The sequence below is a fragment of the Siniperca chuatsi genome, linkage group LG19 (genome assembly GCF_020085105.1).
Source record: "Siniperca chuatsi isolate FFG_IHB_CAS linkage group LG19, ASM2008510v1, whole genome shotgun sequence".
Lineage (NCBI taxonomy): Eukaryota > Metazoa > Chordata > Actinopteri > Centrarchiformes > Sinipercidae > Siniperca > Siniperca chuatsi.
In genome coordinates this window covers 18,930,989-18,950,496 of record NC_058060.1, presented here as the reverse complement: position 1 = coordinate 18,950,496, position 19,508 = coordinate 18,930,989, and the positions used below count along the sequence as shown (strand labels likewise).

At 40.5% G+C, this 19,508-nt stretch overlaps 2 protein-coding genes and 1 long non-coding RNA gene across 4 annotated transcripts; 1 reads left to right on the top strand and 2 right to left on the bottom strand.

The window, feature by feature from the left end:
* Positions 1 to 2: 2 nt before the first annotated feature.
* On the bottom strand, positions 3 to 4,008 carry LOC122866348. The gene is made up of 3 exons (XR_006375676.1): positions 2,651 to 4,008; positions 1,947 to 2,060; positions 3 to 192 (listed from the first exon to the last, which is right to left on the bottom strand). It is a non-coding gene; the product is annotated as an uncharacterized LOC122866348 (long non-coding RNA).
* On the top strand, positions 2,417 to 12,874 carry si:ch73-173p19.1. Of its 2 annotated transcripts, XM_044175882.1 has the most exons (18): positions 2,417 to 2,555; positions 2,641 to 2,691; positions 4,027 to 4,133; positions 4,260 to 4,399; positions 4,586 to 4,746; positions 4,903 to 5,061; positions 5,150 to 5,603; positions 6,341 to 6,442; positions 7,178 to 7,268; positions 8,103 to 8,326; positions 8,441 to 8,683; positions 8,814 to 8,912; positions 9,149 to 9,342; positions 9,438 to 9,612; positions 9,724 to 9,880; positions 9,998 to 10,151; positions 10,719 to 10,830; positions 10,941 to 12,874. In XM_044175882.1, exons 2-18 carry the CDS (start codon positions 2,671 to 2,673, stop codon positions 11,114 to 11,116), a joined length of 2,769 nt encoding a protein of 922 aa, XP_044031817.1. In that variant the 5' UTR covers positions 2,417 to 2,555; positions 2,641 to 2,670; the 3' UTR covers positions 11,117 to 12,874. The 2 variants fall into 2 exon arrangements, with proteins under 2 accessions (XP_044031817.1, XP_044031816.1); XM_044175881.1 differs by having other exon boundaries at positions 2,441 to 2,691.
* On the bottom strand, positions 12,875 to 19,472 carry abcf2b (ATP-binding cassette, sub-family F (GCN20), member 2b). The gene is made up of 15 exons (XM_044175886.1): positions 19,326 to 19,472; positions 18,290 to 18,440; positions 17,875 to 18,087; positions 17,413 to 17,595; positions 17,094 to 17,265; positions 16,501 to 16,596; positions 16,318 to 16,420; positions 16,022 to 16,117; positions 15,464 to 15,583; positions 15,248 to 15,337; positions 15,043 to 15,153; positions 14,893 to 14,955; positions 13,908 to 14,036; positions 13,594 to 13,797; positions 12,875 to 13,481 (listed from the first exon to the last, which is right to left on the bottom strand). The coding sequence occupies exons 2-15, from the start codon at positions 18,426 to 18,428 to the stop codon at positions 13,365 to 13,367; spliced, it is 1,836 nt and encodes a 611-aa protein (XP_044031821.1). The 5' UTR covers positions 18,429 to 18,440; positions 19,326 to 19,472; the 3' UTR covers positions 12,875 to 13,364.
* Between the last annotated feature and the right edge of the window lie 36 nt (positions 19,473 to 19,508).

Below are 19,508 nucleotides of genomic sequence, written 5' to 3'. Positions count from 1 at the left end.
GTACAGCATGACACAAGTATTGACACGCTATTTTGTGCGTTTATTTTGAAGGCAACAATAATCAACTTCCGGTTTTACTCTTTAATTTCTGGCAGCTTGTCGCCATTTTATCCAGACAGAAATTGCTGCGCCTGCGTGAAAGATGATTCATATTTTTGAGGTAGGGCGTCGTTCCGTTATGATGACCATGAACTGCAACAACATAAACAGAAAAAACATTAAATATCAATTAAACGTTTTGAGGTTCTTTGTCATAATGTCATAATGAAAACGTGATACTGAAATGCAAAATGAGGATTAATTTACAGTAGCATGTAGCTATTAAAAAGGGAAGTTATCCCATCATCAGCACCATAATCATCATTATCATCATAAAACAAATTAAATCTAAATTAAATCAAAATAGGCCCTTTAAAAAAACAATATTGACAAAACATCTAAAAGGATTCATTTAGTACCTGCCATGAAGCTTTTGATTGTATCACGTGATCTGAAGAATGAACTTCATTACTACAATTACCAGCTAGTCAAAGCAGGCATTTTGCATGAGGGCCCCAAAAAGCTTACTAACTATCAACTGGTTTATTCTAATTTAATTACAAAGTTGTTTAAGAACATGCATCAATAAAGCAAAATCTAATTTAAAGACCTTTTTCAGGGTTGTGCTTATATGGTGCATATTCCTAAATTAATATGTTTCATCAAATGACCACATTGTCATGGGTTCAGCATCATTTTAATATATTTGCACCATTATTCATACCATCTCCTCTCATTGCAATAATAATAATAATAATGATAATAAAACTTTATTTATAGAGCACTTATCAAAACAAAGTACAAAGTGCTTCACATAATACACAAAAGCAATAAAATAAACAGCCCTTCTTGACCAGCAGTGGTTCAACCCTTCCTGCTGCTCGGTAGTCCGCTGACCAGCACCTGCCTGCACACGTGCCCCTCATGTCTAGTCACCTACTGTGTGTGTGTGTATGTGTATGTGTGTGTGTGTATATATATATATATATATATATGTACTGTATATCTATATATATACAGTACTTGCTTTTGCTGACTGACTGCCCACCTGTTGCCAAGTAAACTGCCTTTTTTACCTTATCTACTCTGTCTCTATGTCCTGCTTTTTGTCCCCACCACAACTTCCTGTATATCAAAATTGACACACACACACACACACACTTAGGAACAGGTAGTATTTTGAGTTACTTGAAAAACTATACACACTGCACAGACAGTGGGAGAAATGGGTGGTTAATAGGGGCCCAGCAGCTCATTTTTGCCCAGCATTCAACTGTGCCCAACATGACATATCATACAGTGCACCAGTACATATCTGAACACTTAGGCCTATAATAAGCAAACAGTGTAAAACATACGTAACATTCCTAAACGGTATAAAGTAGCAAATGGACATTTTTTTACTCCATTAATTTGGGTGAAACATATGAACAATCTGGTCAATCAAAACAGTGAACTTCTTAATTTCACACCTTCATTTTTAAAAAAGGTAGTTGGATTTATATGTGTTTATCTATCTTATATATCTAATTGTAGTTGGATATATTAATAAAGAAGAAGGGATAAACAAATAAAAATATACCATAAATATACAGTTTATTTAGTTGTTCAGATACTTGTCCTATTCTTTTGTGAATCCTATCTATCATACTCTGCTCAATAGCAGGTTTATGAAAACCATATCTAACTTAATGACAGTATCACCTACTATTCCTGTTGTGCCTTTTATGTTGTGGTATTGAAGAAGGCTTAATCAAAGTCATTGAAAGTATTCTCTAGTTGGATTCCCACATTCCTATATTTTTTCCTATATATTTTAATTAACTTTTTAAAGTCAGATAGAATCATAATAATGTCACTCAGGATCAAGGTTTGTATCTTTCTTCAGTTGCTCTTACGGTATCTACCTTATTTTTCGTGTCCAGTAAAGTTTTCATACCGTTGAGTTGCCAATCAGTCAGTGCAATGAGTCAGAGCGACCCCTACTGGTGGCAGGCCGCTACTGACACCAGGAGTTGCACCTGTTAAATATAATAATTATCATACACATCCTTTCTTTCTGTCTTTATATATATATATATATATATATATATATATATATATATATATATATATATATATATATATATATATATATATATATATATATATATATATATATATATATATATATATATATATATAAATATATGCCTGCACAAATATTTTTACATGTGGTCTAATTTTGCGATAATCCGTCACATGTTTGGGAAGTTATACCGTTAGTTTGTCAAACAGCGTTTACTGCTAAACTGCGGCTAAACAAAAGCAATCTTCACAGATGACATGGATATGTTTAGTCATAGCTGATTAAGGTTATTGTTAGGGCGGCGGTTGGGGTTTGGGTCTGTCAATAATTGAGAGGTAGATTGTGTTTGTACGCCGCAGCCTCGGTGGATAAAGTCCGGGCTCTCCGCGGTGTCGATAGGCTGGTTCCTTCTGGATATTCTGTCAATCTCCAAGTCAAAGGGGGCGAGGTTAGTGTTGCTAGCATAGCAGTCTGCGCAGCAGACACAAACCAGGAAGTCAACAAAGTTGTTAATTAATATTCGTTTCTCTTAGATTTTCCTACCTTAACCTTGAAACGACGGCATGAGTTCTGCTGCCCCTCCGGTAAGATGAAAATTACCGAGCTGCGTTTGACACGACACTGTACTGCACACAGATATTAGCTTGCTAGCTGCTTTAGCTTTAGCCTCGCCGTCGTTCTGCCTCAGCTAACCGTTAGCCGGCATGCTCATGTTGTTTGTTGACAGCCTGTACCACAGACATAACATCGTGCCTAGCGTTAGCTGTAGGTTAGCTTGTGGTCTGTTTAAATTCGTCGACTTTACTGTGAATTGATGCATTTATCCCGACAGAAGCTAACTAACTGATAAAAACTTTGTGAACTAACATTAACTTAGAATTGGAAAGTTTAAAAGCCAAACTGCAGGTCAGCCCCTGTCAGATTTAATGAGGGACAAACAAAGACAAAAATGTTAAGTTGTAGCTAGTTCACGCTAAAACACAGTTAAATGATATTGCTAGATAGTATGCTTATGGATTAAGGTTAAAGGCAATAACTAAATATTCCACCAGGACCTATTAACAGCCCTTATAAAGTCTTTAGGACCTTTTTATTAATAATTTTAACATTTCTATGACAATAACCCAGTTTACTTGCAGTTGTCAAACATTAATCTAAGCAGAGCTAAGTTATAAAATAATGATGGCAAATTTAAAATGTTATATAAATATATTAGTGTAACTGTTATAGATAGCTGTAAACTTGCTGTAAAAGGTATTATTGATATTGGCTAAATATTTTCAGTAATATAATGTGTTTTAGTTAATGCAACTGGCAAATTGCATATAGTTAGATAGAGTACCTTATTAATCCCAAAAGGGGAATTTCGCAGTGTTTAAGCAGAAGCAAAATACAATTTAAAAAAACAAAAGCCAAGTAATATAGAGTAGGAAACAGAATAAAATAAAAGCTAAGAATAGAGCCTAAAAGCAGGACAGTTATCTTTCACTCTAATGAATATACAAAGTGTAATTATAGTGCATTGTCCTGCAAATTAATAGATAATGTTATATGTTGTAACATAAGGTGCAGGATTGTCCTTGGATATTAAAAATAGAAATAACTGGATAATTAATTGATTGATTAATTGGATAGTGGTATCGGCCTCCCCACAAACAGTACATGGCAGATCATACAAAGCAGTAATAAAACTAGAACAGTCTGTCTAAAATGTGTGCTTTTAACACATCATAAACAATAACTGTGGGATAGTTCACCTGATTGAAAACTTAAGGTAACAACAAAGAAAGCTTGATTATCTGTAGTCTGAAAAAATCATTTGATTGTTACTTAAGACATCAGGACATTATGAACAAACTGGTTGGTCAACCCTTGTTTACAAGCCTTTTTGATGTCTATTTGATTTGCTTGTTTTACAGACTATTGGGGAGTTATTCCTCATCCTCAGTGAGATGGGTTTCACAGAGGAACAGATCCAGGCAGCCGTACAGGCGGGGCATTTTTCTGTGCCAGATGCAGCCGAGTGGTGAGTTTAAGCTTTTCTTAAATCTTAAATAGTTAGCATTTATTAAATGCAATTTCCCTTAAGTTTCTAGAAGACCACACCTCTTTCAGTAAATTACTTCTGTGTCCCTCTGTCATATGTTGATAGGCTCTTGCAGGGTCAGTATCCACGGCACAGGTTGGTCAAGCAGTCATCACAGCCAGCTGAGACAGCATTTTCTGCTTTCAACCCACCCAAAGAGGCAGCCAGCACTTCGGAGACACAAACATCTCCTTCTGACAGCAGAGGTATAACACCAAGCTATTTTCTAAAGACTGTGTTTGCTTTTAAGGATAGAGGGTCATATATAAGTTAAATCCTTCATTGTAATATCCTGTAAATATTTCTTTGTATTCATGTCATTTAAGTTTTCAATAAGACTTAAAGAAATAGTTTAAAATTGTTTGTAAATTTGTTGTTTTTTACTTTAACAGCATCCCCTTCATTGGTGCTGAGACCATCACAGTCTTGCACCCTGTCCCCAGAACCACTACCAGTCGAGTCCCGCATCAAACAGGACAAGAGTGACTTTGAAGAGCAGCAGAGACAGCGTGTTGCTCAGGAGGCCAGAGCAGAGAGAAGACAAAAGAAACAGGTCGGCAGTGCTGAAAAGATGAACTTCTGGGAGTGAACAGTGCCAACTCAGGGGCAATTTGTTTGTTATCACACAGAGAACAAAATCTTTAAAGCCAAGTGTCTGATTTGTAATCTGAGAACAGAACATCTTGTCTTATGTGTGTTGGTCTGCCAGGAGCGCGAGTTGGTGTTAAAGCGGATAGCTGAGGATCGGAGGAGCCTGCAGGAGAAGATCCAGACAAGCGCCGCCACAGAGACGTCTCCTCCCAGTGTTCAAGGGCAGAAGCTCGGAGGAAACATTCAGACTAATTTGGATAACAACTGTATCCTCATGGTAAGACTATGAAAAATAAAAATTTCTGTGTGTGCATGAAGTAGATAATGTCAAACTACAGAATAACAGCTCATGTTTTTTGCTGCAGATTCGACTGCCATCCGGTGAGTCCATGCGTGAGCGCTTCCCAGCTGATGCTCCTCTGCGCAGTGTCGTGGAGCACATCACCGGACGTCACCCCTCCCTACCCTCCTTTTCCCTCCTCCAGGGTTTTCCACGGAAACGCTTTGGGGAGGCAGAGCTTGCTTGTTCGCTGCACTCTCTTGGCCTCACACCCAATGCTGCACTGTGTATTCAGACCACTCCTCCAGAGACACCTCAGGATCCACCGAGTCCTGCAGATCCACCATCAATGGGACAGAATGAGCCGCCTCCATGTGCTGTGTCTCCTCCTGTGCCACATATGCCTGTCCTGGAAGGGGCAGGAGGGCAGGGCCTTGTTCTGCCTCCTCCACTACCCAACCAGCTGTGGGAAGAGGCAGTGAATTATGCAGGGATACCTGGAGTTGGCCCTTCACCATCTGGTCTGTCTCACTTCTGGGGTAAGTATTAAATGCTAGGAAAAAAACTCATTACATATTACAAGCAAGTTTTAAGCAGATTTGCAGATTTTTACCTCTCAAATGTTTATTCATCAAAGCTTGTTTGTTGTGTACAGTTGTATTACTGTAGTAGCCTATACAAAGTATTTAGAGATTTGCAAAGTGGCTGGTTCTGGATGGGTTTTCTCCAATCTGAATTCCCTTTTCAAAATTTAGTTTTAATGATTTCCTCAATGTTACTCAACATAGAACCATGGTAGTCTCCTTGATGATGTTACAATCCTATAGGTTTATGTTATGACCATTAATTTTAATTATTTCTTAGAAATCATGTTTTTACATTTATTATGGCATGGAGGACTGCTCCAAATACTGCTATACCCATGAGCCTCTGCTGCTGTTGCCACGGAGAAGTGGCGAATCAGAAGCATGAATCAAACACTTCACATTGTTGCAGTTGGGAACAAAACACAGCGCCGTAGTTGCTGAATTCATCCAAAATTGACCCAGAATCTGAAAGTGAACACATTTTAAGATTTTCAGTTTTCTCAATCTTTGGCTTTCATGTCAATCCAAGTGGTTAAAATGCTCCAACTGCGAATCACCTCACATTGTCTATGGAGAAAATGAATGTGATTTTTACTTCCAAAATAGCTCCTCCCACTTTGCAACTGTATAGGCTCAATTATTTCAACAAACCAGAATGTTAAAATTACATTACTGGTGCTGTTCAACAGGGCGAGGAAATAGGTTGGTACCTGGTAATGCTGAGGAAGCCGCTGGCATAGAGGTTGATGAGGAACAAGAAGGAGAGGAAGAACCACCTCACATGCTTAATGGTACTGCTCCGTGTGTCTGGGGTTGTTGCTTGCTTGCTTTCCCCCCTCTCTCGTCCTTCCTGCCTCCATGTGTTTCCATTTATTCATCCATGTAGAACTTTTTGTTCTCCCATGCCAGAAACCGAGTCTGTGTCTCTCACTTTCAGCTGTTGGAGTAACTTTCATTCAGTTTCATACTGTATGTTGCATAATTTTCCCAGTTTACAGAACATTAGACTGACTGGTCATGTAATGTGTGTCATATGTAAGAAAGATTAGGATTAGGAAATATGTAGGTGAATGCCCCTTGCTGTCAAACATGCATTACGCAGGGTCAGAACTGCTGAGTCCCACCAGTGAGAACTGAGTGCTTACAGCCAGTCAGCCAATCATATTCAGTCTTTCAGAGCATGTGGTTGTGATATAGTATTCTGAATGTGTGCCAGACCAGATAGTGAACAGAGCTCAATCCCAGTTGAAGCTAGTTTGAGGAGAATCAAAGATCCACAAGAAAAGATGTTGATTAGAGGTGTGGGATATAAAAAGTTTTTGGGTTTTTTTTCACTGTAAAGACAGTAGGACTAGACAAATGCTCAAGAACCGAGGGGTGTTATATTAACAGGCCTGTGATTTTTTATTTTTATTTGTTATAATATAAAATATGGGCTGGTTTTGATGTCAGTGACTACTGTGAGTTTCATGGTGACATTAGAATATCCTCATGGATTACAGTTGTCACTTGTGTAATTTCCACAGGAATGCCGAGGCTGCCTTTCTTTCCGGAGAATAGGTTCCGTGGAGAATTTGAGCCCAGGCACCACTGGCCAGAGCAAGGCAATCGACTCAGGTGGGTGTCTAGACAGAATGGCACTAATATATTGTAGGAACTGTAATGTAAAGTTGATACAACTTTATGTTTTACAGTCGCAGTATTTTCAACTGGACTACAATTGATTTAAAACTGTGTTGCAGCTAGTTTTAATAATCATTCTGAAGGGGGGCAGGAGGCGCAGCTCGGACAAAATTTCAATACAGTTTATAGTTACATTCTATTGTATTATAATTGTAGCTGAAATCAATTAATCATTTAGTTGATCGACAGAAAATTAATCGGAAGCTATTTTGACAATAATTGTTCAAGTCACTTTCCAAACAAAAATGCTAAACATTTGTGGGTTCCAGCTTCTCAAATGTGAGGATTTGCTGCTTTTCTCTGTTTTATATCATTGTAAATTGAATATTTTTGGGTTTTGGGGCTGTTGTTAGGACAAAACAAGTCATTTGAAGACGTCACCTTGGCCTCTGAGAAAGTGTGATGGCATTTTTTGTTGTAACAACTAATTGAGAAAATCAACAGATGAATTGATAATGAAAGTAACTGTTAGTTGCAGCCCTAATTGTATTGTTATCCCAATTAATGCAATAAAAATCGGTACCAACAGTGACCTGCTTTTTTTAATCTATTGTTATGTATTGAACCATTTAAACAAGGTGGGTTGGCCAAGATGAAATGTTCTCTTACAGCAACGCCCTGTTACATAGTTTAGAGGCATTGTTAGACACGCAGGTAGAGAAGGATTATTGATAACAGTCTTGAAGTTACAGAGCGACCATGACATACTTTACATGCACATTAAAATACAGTATGGGTGTAAGAGACAGTTGTGTTTGTGTGTTTCAGGGAGGCTCCAGAAGAGCACCCAGTAGAGCCTGAGGATTTGGGAGGTCGGGTGGCACCTGGTGCTGCAGGTCTGGCTGCAGTGGAGCGTCTTCAAAGAGCTGCACAGCAAGAAGACCCCCCTGCCTCCCAGGGCCAACCATCACCCCCTAAAAGACCCTTCAGGGCACCAAGCGTGTCGTCCCTATGTGCCTTGGCCACACGGGCAACTGTCCACCTCATGACTGGTAAGAGACAGTGTAGAATATTCAGTTGTAAGACACAGATTTTTCATGAAATGTGTCTCATTGCTTTGTTTACACACTGTTGTAATTCTTGGCCCCGTGTCTCTACTCTCTCAGCTCCCAGCATGCAGTACAGCAGCAGTCTGGCATGCCTCACCCCGGAGTTAGCAGAGCTTCTGCTCAACCACATGTCCCGTGAGAGGCTTCTACGTCCACGCACCCTGGAGCTCTTCTTTGGCTGTCCATTGCAGAAGTTTGTCCTCAACTGCTACGCTTACTCCACCAATGAGCTCCTGCGGCAGTTACGGGCCTTCACAGCACTGAAGCATCTGAGTCTGGTCAACTCACCTCTCATCACAGGTATAGAATTTTATCCCAGGATGAAGTTTCTAGGCTTTTCAGATGTCAATTTTGCTGCGTTAACTTCTGCAGTATGTTTGGTCACCATCTGTGCTATTTCATTTTAATCTCCTAAACTTGTTTTGTCCAGACTCTGGGCTGTCAATCCTGTCCAGCCTGGTCAAACTCCAGTACCTCAACCTGGCCTCCTGTAGCAAACTGACTGACTCCTGTCTGCAGCATATCACAGGTTAGACTTTCTACAAGCTGTCTTGCAAACAAGGCTCAGACTGTTACTAGGGGGAGGGGATAATGGGTATAATAGATTATGTAACACCACTTTTTAGGCAGTTACAACTACGTGCAAGAATGCCAGATCCCAACATAAGCTGCTCTGTGTTAAGTACTTATATTTAGTGTTGAATGGGTTTTAAAGATTTTTGCCACATATCAACATATTACTTTCCTTCTTTCTGTGCCTACAAGGTTTAAAGAGCCTCTGTTTCCTGTCCCTGGACCACACCAAAGTGACCGATGCTGGGATGGTGCTGTATCTCAATTCAGCTCCATCCTGCCTCTCTCAGCTCAGCCTGAACCAGACGGCTGTGACTGAAGCCACACTAGTAGTCCTGCCCACCTGTGTGCCACAACTGCGGCTCCTCAGCATCAAGCAGACTAAGGTACTTCAGCTCTACCGGCACATCTGGCATGTTTTATCATTTTGTTATTTTCTCCTCCTGACATTTCTTTGTCTTGATGGGTGCTGTTCTGCCAGGTCAGGGATGTGTCAGCTTTGGCAGAGGTGTCCAGCCTGCAGACTCTGAACCTGGATGGGACAAGTGTTACAGAAAGCTCTCTGGAGCACCTCGCCACCCACCCTGCCCTGTCTTCCCTCAGTTTGGCGGGAATCCCTGTAGCGGATGGGAATCAAGCCCTGCAGATCATCTCAGGTTTGTAAATGGAAAGAAACATTTAAAAATGAGCAGACAGACAAAGTGAAACAAAGTGGTCCAAGTCTGTGGTGAATTAAACTCTTAGAAAGGTTTCTACTTTCCTCCCAGGTCTAAAGTTGACTCAGCTGACCCTCCCTGGACGCCACTGTGTGACAGATAGTGGGTTGTCATTCCTCTCTAGACTGTCTCTGCTCTCAGAGCTGGACCTGACAGACTACACACAAGTCACAGACCAGGGAGTCAGCCAGCTCTCCGCCATGGCCAGGTCATTCCCACACTTTATAACTGTTTTCTTTGTACTGTACAATACACACAGGTCATCATAACGGTTGTTTCGGTATGATTACAACAGGGATATTGACTGGAGTATTGTGTGTACTAGGTTGAAGAAGCTGTCACTTAGCAACACTCAGGTGACAGATGCAGGGCTTCCCTCTCTGCGTGGCCTGCAGGAGCTGCAGGAGCTCTGTTTGGACCGAACAGCAGTCACCAGCCGAGGAGTGGCCGAGCTCATCACCTGTCTGCCACACCTCCAGGTGATTTTACTGCTGACATTTGTGTATTTGTCCATCTGTCAATTGCCTAGCACAAGCTTAGTTTAAGAAATGGTAGAGAAATAATATGTGCTGCTCTGTAATTTTCACCCTTTGTTATAATAAACATAGGTTAACTTAGATCACATTTAACACTGGGTTAATTTAACCTATTGGTTAACAATTACCCTGGACATTCAAGTTTTAGATTTTGACACTGTATTCCTTGATAACTCTGGGTTAACGCACTCAGTTGCTTGCTTTCCTAGCTCCACAAATCAAACCCTGCTACAGTACAGCACTCATTAATCTAGGGTTAAGAGTGGTGAAAATGTGATAAGGTGAGAGCCAGGGGTTAAAAGTTGTGTTGGAAACCTTAGTCATTATCTGTCATGCAATATACTATTTTGTTATTTATACAGAGGATTTTGAAAGTGCAGTTTTCAGTTTGGAGTACATTTGCCAACAGGTTAATTTATGTCTTATTAAAAAACATGCAAACCTCTGCCTGTATTGTTGATAAAAGGTTAACAGGATATTTTTCTGAATTTTATTTTTTCTGTTTTTTAGGTGTTGGGGTTAGCCAGCACTCAGGTGGGAGACACAGTAGTGAGGAGAGGTCTGATCCGCTGCAATCAGCTTGTTAAACTTAATCTCAGCCGCACACGGATCACAGACCACGGTAAGGTCAAACTCAAAATCACTGGCCCCTTCCTCGTCTGACTTGGCCACAATGTTATCTTTTCTTGCTTGGGTGAACAATCTCTATGCATTTTTATATGTTTTCCTCAGGTCTAAAGTTCTTGAAACACATGCATCTGGCTCAGGTGAATCTGGATGGCACCGGTGTGAGTCTGATGGGTATCGCAAGCCTCCTCTCTTTCACCAACATCAGCAGCATTCGCGCCAGCAACACTCGCACCATTTCCCCTGACGACGTCTCAGATGAGGAGTGGGAAGCCCAGTGAGCATCCATAATGTTGGTTGGTCCACACATACTGTACCTGAGTGCACCTCTGACTGCTGTGGCCCCCTTTTAGCCCCTGAAACATGCTGTCGCCAGGATGAAAAAAACGGCATAACTGAAACACTCCTATTTGCACTGTTTGAACTGCAGCTAGTGCAGCCACTAATCTGTCAATCAAGCACGCACCCAAGTTAAAACCTTAAACGGGAGCCTTGTGTTTAAAAACTAGGCCATTTATAACGTTTACGTATATATAATTAATCTGTATTTACTTGTATACACTGCAGCCTTTTGTCTCTGGAGAACTCCACCTGACAAACGTTACAGCTTTAAAGCTTTATGTGCAGCCTTATAGGTTGGAGCTATCTGTGTTCCTCCTGGTTGGCACTTTTTGAGCCGACTGGCAGGAACATGTTTAATGTTGGAAATGTAACTTATAACACAGCCAGTATTTTCAGGCTGTAATGACTAACAGACTGATATATGTAGAAATGAAACGAAAACCTAAGTAACAAATTTCAACCAAATCTGGTTGATGACATTTTTTTGGAGGATGTGAAGGCAGATAAGGTAATAATTCTGTCACAAACTAATACTGAATCTTGAGCTGCATTCATGTCATGTTGGATATATTAGAAGAATTAATTGAGTTCAACCTCCTGATTTTTATTAGAATTAAGCCCAATATTTATTTTCTTTTTTAGCTTGAATATTTGGCACTATTAATTATAGTGTTTGTACATGTAGTAAACACTACTGCAGATATCATCAGCTGTCCAAGATGATTAAAAAAATATTAATTTCAATTTGTTGTAAAACGGTTACATCTGCTAAAGACAGGAGATGTCAGCTCCTGTTCATAAAAATGAAATTAATGCCCATGTTGCTTCTGTATGGCAGGGTATTGTTTCCACCATGACAAAATATTTGATCAGTTTCTCGTTTTAATGAAATGTTATGACAATTTCTCATTACTACAGTACATCCCAAATTATGTCTAGATCCATTATGTTCCATGATTGATCAAGGTATGCAATGATTGTATATTTTTCTCGTTTTAACATGGAAGTGTCTGGTTATAACACACCAATTTGTCAGAACAAGAAATGTTTCTTAATGAGGCAAGTTGGTTAACAAGATTAAGATAAGTATATTTTGGGAAGTTCTGTGATAAAACATAGAAAATATGGTACGTAGTAATGAGAATGTCATAACATGAGATGGACCTTGTTAAAATGAGAATTTTGTTGTGAGGAACTGAATTTTTTTTTTTTTTTTTTTAAGTAAAACGCGGCCATACTTCTGCGTTATGTTGACACTATTCCAGTGTGACATGAACACTGTAAGACCTCATAATGAAGATTTTTTAACTTGTGATGTCACCTAAACTCAAATTCTGTTTTTAAATGCATTCTTTTTTTGGAGATGGCTGTCGTATTACCTTCTGTTAGCGTTAGTTATGCCAAGAAATGCCAATATTCTTTGGACGGCCCAGCTATTTTCAGTTACATGGAAGACAGGGTGAGCTGCGTACACATGGTGTAGTGTGGTGGCTGTAAGATGAGGTAGGATCTATGCAGCCATGGGGGCTCACAAGCCTGAATCCAAAGCAACTTCTTTAAATCACTTCAAGTTTTGTGCTCTTGTTTACAGAGATGTAAAATAGTTTATTTTCCCTAACAGCTTTTGATTTTTGGATACGAGCATTGTATTCATTAAGTTTAGAATGAACAATAAATAAAAGTCTTCTCAATCTAAATTTGTTGTTTTTATGTTCTGTTTATTCAGACAAACCTTTATTGCATTACATTGTTAAATAAGGCAGAACTGCTCTTTTACACAAAAAAAAAACCCTCAACTTTTAAATATCATAAAATATGACCTAAAAGCTGCTGCATACATGTTGGGATAAAACAGAACATTTGGAAAAATAAAACTTTTCTATGAAGACAGCACAATGGAATGCATTCCAAAATGCACTGAGATGCTTCAGGTGAATCAGCCAATCAGAGTGCAGCCTGAGGTGAAAGGCGAGGGGGTTGGGTCGGGTTCAGCACGGTGCCGCACTGTCAAACCGAGATGGAAATACAGTACAACATGTACAAGAGACGTGTCCAATAAGATGCATAAGAGATTGTTTCAGTTCTACTTAAGACATTTCCTGCAATGCAAACCCTGCTCATCCTCCTCAGGAGCTTGCAGGTCAAATCCATGATGCAAGATAAAGGAGTGACTCAGAGTGTGATGTTTTAGATGTCATGCGCTTGCTTTTCAATCTTTGATTTCAAGTGCTCCTTGTATGCCAGGATGTCCCTGTTCCACTTTGTGATGGTTTGATTCTCACACACCCAGATCTCCTGAGCCACCTGGAGAAAAAGAGATGATTATAATTGTGCTAGCTACAACTGGTCAAGTAAAATCCTCTAGCGCCATTTCCAACTAAACATTAAATTAATCTATTGAATGATAAATATATACCTGTTGAATCAGCCTGAAGTCGTGACTAACTAGCATCATGCCGCCGTCAAACTCATTGACGGCGTCTGCCAATGCGTCAATAGTCTCAATATCCAAGTGATTGGTGGGCTCGTCAAGGAACAACATGTGAGGGTTCTGCCAGGCCAGCCAGGCAAAACACACCCGGCACTTCTGACCATCTGACAAGTTCCTGATCGGACTGACCTGGAAGAAATTTCAGGTGTAAATTTAGAGACAGTTGCAGACAATCAAAAAAACAACAAGAAAATGAAATGAATTTTGCACTTTCCCCATTTTAAGTATCCCAATCCTACCTGCTGTTTTCCCGTCAGTCCGTAGCGACCAATGATCTTCCTCATCTCCTCTTTTTCTTTGATCTCAGGGAAACACTTCATCATGTACTCCAAAGGAGACAGGTCCAGCTCCAGCTGCTCTGTCAGATGCTGTAACATAAGCAGATAGACATTTTATAGTAAATATACTTTATATGGAAGGTTTTCTTCCAGGTCTAGCAACGCATAATTTTTGCCCTGAATTAAATGGAGCTTTAAATCACACTAATGTTTTCTGGTTGTTAAAGTGGCAATCTCGAAGATTCATTTAAATAAGTGTGTTAAGTCACTATCGCCAAATGAGTTAACACAATGGCGATTCAGTCTATGGCCCACTGATGAAATTATATGAAAGCCCTTGCATTTATAGTATTACGAACTGGGTGTCTGTGGTGATATTCCTGTGGGGGAAAAAAATGCTGTATTAAGTTACTGTTAATGCAAGCCTAACATTTCCTACTGCTGCAGCTTCCCATTAAAAGCATTTAACTGGTGAAACGAGTCAACGTTGATTTTGAAGTAGTCACAGGAAATGCAATGTGTTTGTCAGTGAGATTCGCACTGACCGCTATCGCTCATCAAAAATCCGTCTACAAAACAAGACAATGGTCATTTTTGGCATTTTGACAGCAGATCAGTTTGAAATATTACCAGGAGTAATGGATCAAGGAGCAGGCAGAGTTGTTAGATGAGGACATGCAGGTGACAGGCTGCACACCTCCAACTTCTCAACGAGGTAACCAACTCCTTTCACTATGTCCTGCTGTTCGCAGACTCATGCCATGTGCGGCATAAAAATCAGATCACAGTTGCTCACAGCATGATGGAAAAATTGCCTGACTTCTTTATTAAAAAAAGTGAAAATAGTTTGTTTTGCTGCCCCCAGAATTCTGTGACCTGCAGTAAGTAGGTGTCACCAAATCAACTATGAGTATTGGAGGTGCTGTCAACAGGCTCAGTGTTTTACCTGGTGATATCTGCCAATCTTGACGTGAGAATGTTTGCGGATCATACCATCGGTGGGTAGGAGCTACGGAGAAAAAAGGAGAATGAACTTGAAGACTATGAAGACAACTGCAGGTTATTGCAGCATAATGGGGAAATATACGATGCCTACCTCTCCCATCAGCAGCTTCAGCAGTGTGGACTTTCCTGCTCCATTGGGCCCCACCAGAGCCACTCTTGTATCCAAGTCAATACCAAACTCCAGGTTTTTATATATGTGCGGCTATAGAAACATTAACAGATGAGTGAGACTGAGAAATTAATCTATATTTCAGTGAATAAAGCTCTGTCCATGCTGTAATATTAACTATACTCACTGTGTTGTCACTGTACTTGAAGCTCACGTTCTGAACCATGATAACAGGAGGAGGAATCTTCCCACAGGGAGGAAAATAAAATGACAGAGTCTGTGGGAGACAGAGGCAGGTATTAAATGCCATGACAATAATATACACGTGCCACAATTCCTCACTGGGTCAAAAGTCTGAAGACCACTGCTAAGGCAAGTAGTTTCCAAACCATCATTTCAGTACCTTGTCATTCACAACTTTTTCAGTCAAGCCTGAGGCCACCATCTTCTGCAGAGTCTTCTCTTTGCTCTGTGCCTGTCGTGCCAGCTTTGCAGAGCCATGACCAAACCTGGCTATGTAATTCTAGAGGAGACGGATGTAAAAACAATGAGTACCAGTTTTGATTCAGCTGATAATAAAACAGAATGAATGTTTGTAAAACTTAGGATGTGACTGCTTTAATAAAAAATAAAAAAATTAGCTTAAGTTTCCCCTCAGGAAATTGTTTAGCTGATGTGGTTAGCCACCTAGATCCTGATATGATCAATTTAGTTAGTGACAGCCTAAACATTAGCCACACTAAATAGAACAGCTTTTGCTGTGTGAAATAGCACCTCTACTTTTCTTCTCCCCCCAAAAGTTAATGTTATAATTAATTAAAAACACAAGTTTGCTTGGTTAAAACGCTTGTCTAGAGGGGGATTCATGGTAAGACACATTTCTGGTTGGGGGCCCTGGACATGGACTTGTTTTAAAGAGTCTACAGTGAAAACATTCCACCACTTGGTGTCTCTCATTTACCTTCATGTGTGCTATCTGGTCCTGTTCCCAGTTGAAGCGCTTCATTTGGTTCTCTTCCAGCTCCTCTCTGGTCTTCACATACTGGTCATAGTTACCCTTGAAGTAAAAATAGATTTGCATGGTCATCCAACAGGACAGACACATAATTAGTAACAGCCTACCCACAGTTTCCTTTTTTAGCATTATGAGATCACATATGGCAGAGTCCATTCAAGATACTTTTAAAGACCTTCCAAGGGATGCTAAGGCGGTTTTCCTTTCTGGCACCAGCAGTGGTGTCAGCCAAGTGTTCTCACCGTGTAGTACTTCAGTTTTCTCTGATGCAGGTGGATGATGTTGGTGCACACACCGTTCAGGAAGTCTTGAGAGTGTGAGATGAGCACAAGGATTCGCTTGAACCTGTCAACAACAAGCAGGATGAGCAATACGTATCAACTGTTAGGACTCATTTTAAGGGATGAAGTAGGGTGTGAACTTACGACTTGAGCTCCTCCTCCAACCACACACAAGCATCCAGATCCAAGTGGTTAGTGGGCTCATCCAGCAACAGCATGAAGGGCTTGATGAACAGGGCTCTGGATAAATATAGGATAGTCATAAAAATTTAATTTAAGGAAACTTCTCATTTTGAAACTTACTGTATGTGTCAACTCTTTAAATTTCACAAACTATTATTCTCTTGTGCCTCTAAATCTAATAGTATTAGTTTTACATTACAATTCAGTAAAGTACCCAAATATGGACTACTCCTCGTTTGTTGCCTTTTGTGTGTGACGAACAACTTTGTTAGTTTGACTTAGAAAATGTCTTAATTTGACAGAAAACATCAACTTGCTGAACCAGATGAATTTGGTGCAAGAAGAGGCCATCAGCACATCGAGCTGAACTTGATACCAAGTGGGTTATACACAATTTGAATTGCACAAAAAAAAAATAAAAAAATCAAAATGGGTTAAATCTGCATTTGAATACAACATTCTACAAATCGAGCGAGACAAATCAGAGGACTAGACTGTTCAAATTCCAATCTGCGCTGACACATGAATAGTGTAATACTAAGCATTTTCTTCACCTGGCCAAAGCAACACGCATCCTCCATCCTCCACTGAAGTCCTTCAGTTTCTTTTGCTGCATAGCAGTGGTGAAACCCAAACCGTGGAGGATCCGAGAGGCACGCACCTCTGCCTTGTCTGCATCCAGCTCCTCCAGACGCTCATACAGCTCCATCAGCTTCTCACACTCGGCTATGCAGGGGTGAGAGAAAGGCATTTACTATTCATTTCAAATCAATACATCTACAGAACTATTATATGAGATACTGCACTCAAACTAGGGTGTGACAATACATTTCCCCTCTGCAGTTATTGCATAATACATCACATGTAACTCACAGTCCTCATGGGCAAGTCTCTCTGCCTCCTTCTCCAGCATAATCCTCTGTTCATCCACCTCCATGACACACTGCAGAGCTGTCTTATCGCTAGGGGCCATCTCCCGGGTCAAGTGGTAAATATCGATGTGCTCTGGAATGGGAATCTCACGATGCCCGATGGCTGACAACAGCATGGATTTTCCTGGCAGATATAAGTAGATTAGAAATAAAATGATTTGACAAATCCATTATGTAAAACATTCATCCCACTTAGGGGAACTGTTGTAAATTATCAAATGTTTAATGTTTTGAAACAGGTGTAAGGTGTGGTGAATGAATAACATATGTACTGTTCTTTGTGTTGAAGGAGTGTAGCTTTTAGGATGTCCGAGTTCCCAAAACAGCAAAAGGAAAAATGGCATCAGGTACCAGGAAATGTACAGACCACTGACTAGTAAAGTGCCAGGAGAGACCTTTTTACCTGTGCCGTTCAGGCCAATGAGCCCATAGCGTCTGCCTGAATTGAGCTCCAGGCTGGTGTCTGCTAGAAGCTCTTGGCCATGGAAGGTGAGCGACAGACTGCTAATGTGGACATCAGTGCTGTTGGGGTGTGAGGCCAGTACGCCTGTCACTGCCCGTGCCTCGGTCTTCGCCAGCTCAAATTCATCCAGCTCCTTTGTCAAACTGACAATACCTGTCAAAACGAAATCCTGTTAACTATTTTGCTCACATTTCAAGGTAGACATGAACCTATTTGACAAAATGCCAACTTCACGTGTAGTATGGTGACAAGCAAAATATGTAAGTCAAGCCAATGGCAGAATTGTCTCAGGAATGATACAGGCCTAGTAAATCACAACCAAGCCTATAACATTTAGTCAAAGATGAGTCCTCACCATTGCTCTCTGCTCCGTTACGCTGGGTCTCTGGTTGTTCACCCTCCTCATTTAACTCATCAGTTTTTTTGGTACGCTGGCGGGCTTTAGCAGCCTCCTTTTTCTTTGCTGCCTTCTTCTTGGCTAAGTCGGATGGCATGGTTGTGCAAGCCTATTCAACAGCAGAAAATAAAATAAAATAAAATAAAGGGGGCATAGATCAATAATCTTTTTTTTTTCTTCTTTTTTTTTAAAATAATACCATGTTATGTCAGGGAAAGACATTACCATGCGCAGATTCCCAGGTGTTCGAGGATTTCATTTCATTTCGAGAATACTTTCATTATACCAGTATGAATCTGGGTAAAAGTGGCTAATCGCTTACAGAAAGTGGTGTCAGAGCAGAACACCCGCCGATGAACCAGTGACAAAAAATGTGCCGGTAAATGAACTCACGGTTTAACTTCGATGTACAGCTGATTTTAAGGAAGGACTACCGTTATTAGAAAGGGCCTAACGTGGTCAACGGTTCGGCCTGATGAGCGGTGATGATGATGATGATGATGATGGTGGTGGTGGTGGTGGTAATGCTACCGAAGACCGCATTATAGTCCCTTCCAGTCCCACCTGCTTGCACGTTGTGCTCTTAACGTTATAAAGCCTGATAGCCCAGCTGTTGCTAACGGTAGCTGATGCCGCTAATATAAACGGCAGATTTGTCACCTCACAGTCAATTCGCCGACGACAGTACCCAAACAGTTGCGTTAGCTGATTAAGACAGGATGTCATACAAAGAAGGACGATCATATCAATTTTGATAAACTAGCCGTTGACTGTGTTAGCTCTCTAGCTAAGCTAACAACGGTAGCTAGCTAACTACAACTGACAGGCCTAAGCCGCTAACTTGACGAAAGGCCTAACTAGCTACGACAAGGTCTGAAGGCGGCTAATTCGGCGGTTAATGTGTGTTTTTCAAGCCTTCATTTATTCTAATAGAAACCTGTGTATGTTATTCATTTGAGCCATAGTTGTCAAGCACCGTAAATATCTCTCTTACCTAGATAACGAATTACTGGTCTCGGGAGCACACCGACGTCTCGTGTCCACTTTTCGCCGGGTGGATGTAGCCGATCACCAAACCGCCAGACGGACCATATATGGTCAAAAAGGGCGGTGAGGATGGATGTACCCTCCCCTTCTCGTGGGACTGCAGTAAAATGTCCCTTTACTCCTAAATTAG